This window comes from Chiloscyllium plagiosum, chromosome 18, assembly GCF_004010195.1.
Source record: "Chiloscyllium plagiosum isolate BGI_BamShark_2017 chromosome 18, ASM401019v2, whole genome shotgun sequence".
Classification (NCBI taxonomy): domain Eukaryota; kingdom Metazoa; phylum Chordata; class Chondrichthyes; order Orectolobiformes; family Hemiscylliidae; genus Chiloscyllium; species Chiloscyllium plagiosum.
In genome coordinates, this window is record NC_057727.1 from 36,918,951 (window position 1) to 36,926,177 (window position 7,227).

The 7,227-nt window shown below is 39.7% G+C and overlaps 1 protein-coding gene across 1 annotated transcript in view; it reads left to right on the forward strand.

Annotated features, from left to right (window-relative positions):
* The window catches only part of LOC122559046 (receptor-type tyrosine-protein phosphatase gamma-like), a 644,852-nt gene that overhangs the window by 629,660 nt on the left and 7,965 nt on the right, over positions 1-7,227 (forward strand). The window contains exons 26-27 of the mRNA XM_043708214.1: positions 1,571-1,717; positions 4,952-5,094. Of these exons, the coding sequence (XP_043564149.1) occupies positions 1,571-1,717; positions 4,952-5,094 (290 nt within the window). The remainder of the gene's footprint in view (positions 1-1,570; positions 1,718-4,951; positions 5,095-7,227) is intronic.

Here is a 7,227-nt window from a genome sequence, read left to right on the forward strand (position 1 = left end):
AATCAGTCCTTGCCTTTCCAAATACATGTACATCCTGTCCCTCAGGATTCCTTCCTACAACTTGCCCACCACCGAGGTCAGGCTCACCAGTCTATAGTTCCCTAGCTTGTCTTTACCGCCCTTCTTAAACAGTGGCACCACGTTTGCCAACTTCCAGTCTTCTGGCACCTCACCTGTGTCTATTGATGATACAAATATTGATCAGGTCCTGGGGATTTATCCACCTTTAACTGTTTCAAGACATCCAGCACTTGCTCCTCTGTAATCTGGACATTTTGCAAGATGTCATCTATTTCCCTACAGTCTATATCTTCCATATCCTTTTCCACAGTGAATACTGATGCAAAATATTCATTTAGTATCTTCCCCATTTTCTGTGGTTCCACACACAAGCCGCCTTGCTGATCTTTGAGGGGCCCTACTCTCTCCCTAGTTACCCTTTTGTCCTTAATATATTTGTAAAAACCCTTTGGATTCTCCTTAATTCTATTTGCCAAAGCTATCTCATGTCCCCGTTTTGCCCTCCTGATTTTCCTCTTAAGTATACTCTTCCTTTCTTTATACTCTTCTAAGGATTTACCAATCTATCCTGTCTATACCTGACATATGCTTCCTTCTTTTTCTTAACCAAACCCTCAATTTCTTTAGTCATCCAGCGTTCCCTATACCTACCAGCCTTCCCTTTCACCCTGACAGGAATATATTTTCTCTGAATTCTTGTTATCTCATTTCTGAAGACTTCCCATTTTCCAGCCGTCCCTTTACCTGCGAACATCTGCCTCCAATCACCTTTCAAAAGTTCTTGCCTAATACCGTCAAAATTGGCTTTTCTCCAATTTAGAACTTCTCTTCTGTTAACTTCCTACATATTTCATCAACTGCATCCTTATTCATTCTCACTTTGGCCATGGAGCAGCATCACAATTAAAGCTTGACCCTGTCATAAAATCATATAGCATGGAAACTGACCCTTCTGTCAAACTTGTCCATGGCAGCCAAGTTTCCCATACTAAATCATAGGCCTGTGTTTGGCCTATATCCCTCAAAACCTTTCCTATTCTTGTAAGTGTCCGAATGTCTTTCAAATGTTGTATCTGTACCTGCATCTACCACTTCCTCTGGAACTTCATTCCATGTATGATCCACCCTCTGTATGAAAAAAATGGCCTTAAAATCGGTTGATCTGAACTTTCAACTTGTAATTGCTCCAGGGCAATTATTTGTAGAAACATTGACCAATTTTCCTTTGCTTGTAATAGGTCCTGTTGTCAGCTGCTGTAGCACAGTTGTAGTATCTCTACATCTGGGCCAGAGGGTCGAGGTTGTTAATAACTTGTGCCTTCCAATGTAGCATGATAATTATGATAACATGTTGATGTATGGATTAGACTATTCTATATGAAGGGCTTTTGCCCGAAACATCAATTTTCCTGCTCCTCGGATGCTGCATGACCTGCTGTGCTTTTCCAGCACCACACTCTCTAGTTCTGTGATTACTCATGTTAACTAAAATGAATTCAAGATATAAATAATTGTAAAATGGCTAAACTCTATGGTCCATTACCAACAGGCAGAGGATGAATCTGTGTACTGGCCAAGCCGTGAAGAATCCATGAATTGTGAAGCCTTTACTGTAACTCTTATTAGCAAAGATATACTGTGCCTCTCTAATGAAGAGCAAGTTATCATCCATGATTTCATCCTGGAGGCAACCCAGGTAGGCAAAATGTTCTGAGTTCACATAATTTTGGCTGAAGTGATTTTTAAAAATACTTTTGTACGTTTTGAAATTGGAAAATCTCCATTCGTATTCTCTTCCCTCATTGTGGATATACATCTTGCCTAGTAATTTAATTACAAAATAGCATTAAAAGGTAAGTCAAATACATCTCTCAGATTCTGATTGAGTGTCTGAAAGTCAGTCTGATTATAGAGCAGTGAATGATGCCTTAGAATAGGATGCCTGTCTGGGTTAGAAATTATTCAAATAATTACAAATATACAAATTAGGAGCAGGGGTACACCTTTCAGTCCCTGAGCTGCTCCACCATTCAATAACATGGGCAACCCTAATTTTTAAATGGTGACCCTGAATTATAAATTCTTCCATAAGAGGAAACAGTCCCACCCTATCCACCTATCAATATCCCTCATGATCCTATATGTTTCAAACAATTTGCTTTTAAATTCCAGAGGATATAAGCAAAGCCTGTCCAGTCTTTCCCCATTAGACAACTTTCCCCATTCCATGTATTAGTCTGGTAAATCTTCTCTGAACTGATATTGATACCAACTGAACAATGTGTTAGACAGATCAATGCAGCACACCACTTATTACATCTTGCCAACCTGAAAAAGACCCATTTATGCCTATTCTCTGCTTCTGTTAACCAACCAATCTTATATTTGTGCCAATATGCCATTGCCTCAATAACAAGCTTTTACTTTCAGCAATAACTTTTGATGTGGTACCTTATCAATTGCATTCTGAAATCTAACAGCAATACATCCACCTGTTCCTGCTTATCCAAACAGGTTACCTCCCCAAAGAACTGCAAAAACATATTGACTCTGATTACCTTAAATTTACCCAAGTACCCTTCTATAAATTCTTCATTAACAGCTTCTAACATTTTCCTTATTACACATGTTAACCTAATGGGTCTATAGTTTCCTGCTTGTTGTCTACCTTTTTGAATAAAACATACATGTTCATTATGTTCTAGTCTAATGGGACTGTACCACATCAAGGGACTTTTAGAAAATGAAAACAAAATCATTAACTATCTGACTCGCCACTTATTTTATGACTGTCGGATGAAGTCCATTAGGACCCAGGCACTTGTCAGCCTCCAGCTCCAACAATTTACTTGGGTATCACTTCTCTGATGATTGTGCATTTCCTGAGATCCTCTCTCCCTTCCATTTCTTGATTCATCTCTGCTTCTAGGATGTTACTTGTGTCCTCTGTCGTAAAGATCATTGCAAAGTACACTTTCAATTCATCTGCCAGATACTCACAAAATAATTGGCTTTGTTTCCTTTAACAAAAAGACTCAATTCCTGAGGGTGAAGACATTTAGGAGAGGCAAAAATAACAGACCACATATTTCCCTTCCTCCCTGATATCTCTTAATCACTTAATTCTTGAACTCTAATGTAAGTTGCATCCAAGTGCCTATAATACTCACCGATTTAGTGCGAGTTAGCATTTAAAACAAAAGGTGTCTCTGACTCATCTAATGAGGATCCCATTTTAGTTGATCTTTAATTAAGGTGTTCTTTCACTGGAAACCTTTTTAAAACCAGCTTAAGGTAGACACTACAAATTTAGACTAAGGATTTCAGTTTTATGCCAACTACAAATTAAACTAGATTTATACAAAATAACAGTTTAGACTGTCTTACCTAACAACTGCACACATTCAATCCCGTGTCCTAGTTCAATAAATGCTTCTAAGCACACCTTGAGTTAATTACTTGAAGTACACATTTTAATTTAAAAATCTAAATTTATATGTGGTAAGCCAGCCAGAACTATTATTATTTGAATGCTAACAATATTTTCTTCAATTTATTTTTAATCCCTACTTTTAGTCAGTAGAAAACTTTGATATAAAAAGCTTTTAAAAATATCTGCATTTTCAAAAATAAAGGAAAAAATGATCATGTTGTCTTACCAATAAAGCAATTTAGCTTTCAGATATTATGTGCTGGATTTTACAGGGCACTATGGTCCCTGTGCCCTCACAATGTATCAAACAATCTGGGAGGGGAGCCAGCCTTGATGTCATTGGCTGCTACACAGCAATTTCATGCTGGGATTAACATTAACTGCTTTGAGAGAGATCTCGGCTCCTCTCTTGGTAGGAAGTCCACCTCAGATGATTAGCAGCTCTGGTCCAGCAGTATCATTTAGACACTGGCCACAGCTCGATCTGCAGACAGCTCACAATTTGAGGAACCTGGTTAGGTCGGGGTTCTCAGACAGGTGGGAAGTCAGATTCAAATGGCCCAAGTGGGAGGGTTACAAATGACCTCAGGAAGTGCCCCCAGTGGGCTCAGATATCCTCCATAGTAGCTCATGAAGCCTATGCTGCTGGGTCTTCCTGAATGGCATAAGCCTACCCTTCAATAGGTAAAATGCCAATAACAACAGGATAAAACCATTAGCTGCCAATAAGTGGCCACTTAAGACCCACAATTGGCCCAAAGTAGGCTGACCACTCAATATCTGTAAGAGTGGAGACAGCCTGAGAGCAAGCAGGAAGTGGTTGTAAGGTGACTAATTGGATTTTAAACCTCCTACTACCTTTAACTGGCTGGTAGGGTACTTCAAAATTCATCCATACATGCTTTAATAGATAATCAGGTGACACTCACAGAAGTTACAGGGGACCAAAATCTCTTTATTATCTTGAACTTGTGTTTACAATACAGTGACTATGACCAGTGTTGGAGGGAGGCCACAGTTTATACTTGCAATATTGAGCACCATCTGGTAAAACCAAATAGAAAACAAACAGGCAGCACTGTGATGGGGACAGTGTAAGAGTGCATGTGTTTGTAAAGATAATACATTCATGAATACATTGTTTTGGAGTAGAAGAGATGTGCACTGTTTTAGCACAGCAGCCTTGCTCGACGGTGGAGTGGGATGTGTCACACATCATGTGTTTGCAAACGAAACATAAAAAAGTGTCTATGAAATACTTGCCTCTCAGTACAGTTTGTAATCATGAAATCCTTTGCTCTCCTGGAGGAAAACCTCAGTGACATGGAATTATGGAACAAATTCAAGTCAAAAATATGCCATGAATAATCTTTTGGGACTATAGGAAATAAATCATTTTGTCAAGCAAATTTTGACATACTTTCTGGCGATGAATGGAATAAAAAATATAGAAGAGTAGTTTGCAAAAACTCTAAAGGTATAATGTTTTTCTTTCAGGATGATTATGTGCTGGAGGTACGTCACTTTCAGTGTCCAAAATGGCCAAATCCAGATGCTCCTCTCAGCAGCACCTTTGAACTTATAAATGTACTAAAAGAAGAAGCCTCAACCAGAGATGGACCAACCATAGTTCATGATGAGTATGCACTTTTGACTTCCTGTTTCACTTTAATTTCCCAATGATAGAGATATACAAGATGATCAGAGGATTAGATAGGGTAGACAGTGAAAGTCTTTTTCCTAGGATGATGGCGTCAGCGTATACAAGGGGGCATAGCTACAAATTGAGGGGTGATAGATTTAAGACAGATGTCAGAGACAGGTTCTTTATGCAGAGAGTGGTAAGGGCATGGAATGCCCTACCTGCTAATGTAGTCAACTCAGCCACATTAGGGAGATTTAAACAATCCTTAGATAAGCACATGGATGATTTTGGGATAGCGTAGGGGAACGAGCTGAGAATAGTTCACAGGTCAGCGCAACATCGAGGGCCAAAGGGCCTGTTCTATGCTGTATTGTTCTATGTTCTATGCTATTTTGACCTGCAATAACAATATGAATGGACTATGATCAAAGCTGAACTGTGCTCTTGTTTTAACTCCCTTTCAGGATAAAAGGAAATATATTTACCCCGTGACCTGTAATTCTGGCAAAGCATTTTACTGAATAATTGTAATTTTGTGTACAAATTATTACTAGTTGCCTACCAATAATATGCATGTTTTTGTTTCCAATCAACAAACAGATATTATCCTTAATAGAGAGTTAAATGGTTTCCAGTTGAGAAGAAAGCATTTATTGGTCAGAAATAAATTAAGAATAATTCCAAAGATTGCTGTTGACTGTAGAAATCATGATGGTTTTCCATATCTGAACTGTATGTTGAATCTATCTAGTACCTAATTCTTGTCCTGAAACTTCATGATGGAGCTCCTGATCTTTCATAGTAACTTGAGAATGAAAGCAGTTGGAACACCAACTGCTGGTGGGCGGCACGGTGGCACAGTGGTTAGCATTGCTGCCTCACAGCGCCTGAGACCCGGGTTCAATTCCCGCCTCAGGCGACTGACTGTGTGGAGTTTGCACGTTCTCCCCGTGTCTGTGTGGGTTTCCTCCGGGTGCTCCGGTTTCCTCCCACAGTCCAAAGATGTGCAGGGCCAGGTGAGTTGGCCATACTAAATTGCCCGTAGTGTTAGGTATGGGGTAAATGTAGGGGTATGGGTGGGTTTCGCTTCGGCGGGTCGGAGTGGATTTGTTGGGCCGAAGGGCCTGTTTCCACACTGTAATCTAATCTAATCTAAACCAGAGGAACAGCTGAATTTTCTGTTAACATCCATTTCACCGAACGAGTTACATCAATAGCACTGGGACAATCTCCATAGAATTTCAAGGCATAAATGGTTATAACCAGATTTAGGTTGACTTTCTTTTCCTCTCCTGTGTGAAAGAAACCATGAAACAATTGTTTGACTTTGGCTCCATTGATGGTCTCCAAATAGCTGTGGACAAGATCTCACACTGGGACTTGAATACTTAAATTACACTGACTCTTATATGTAACTCTAAAGAAGTACTGTGTTATCTCATATGCTATTTTTGAACAGCCAGACACAGTCGTGCCCTGATATGCCTTGCTCAACATTTTTCTCTCATCAACTAACTGACTGACTAATTGATCTTCAGACCTCTTTTGCTGAAATTTTGCTGTCACATAAAGGCTCACATGTTTGCGTTCAAACACTTTAAAAGTATTTAATTGAGTAAACTCTTTGGAGAGGTGTCAATGATGCAAAGCACTCCATGTGCACTTTTTCATAAGAGGAAACTTCCCTTCTCACACACCCCCAGCATCTGATATTAATGACTTCCACTCTCAAAACTGTTTCAGTCAGCAAGCTAAGATCTTCTATGTCATGAATAGCACAGCAGTGATACTTGGTTTACTAAAGGATGGGAAACTGATGGACTAATTTACATAGAACATAGAACAGTACAGCACAGAACAGGCCCTTCAGCCCACGATGTTGTACCGACCACTGATCCTTATGTATGCACCCTCAAATTTCTGTGACCATATGCATGTCCAGTAATCTCTTAAATGTCCCCAATGATCTTGCTTCCACAACTGCTGCTGGCAAGGCATTCCATGCTCTCACAACTCTCTGTGTAAAGAACCCGCCTCTGACATCCCCTCTATACTTTCCTCCAACCAGCTTAAAACTATGACCCCTCGTGTTAGTCATTTCTGCCCTGGGAAATAATCTCTGGCTATC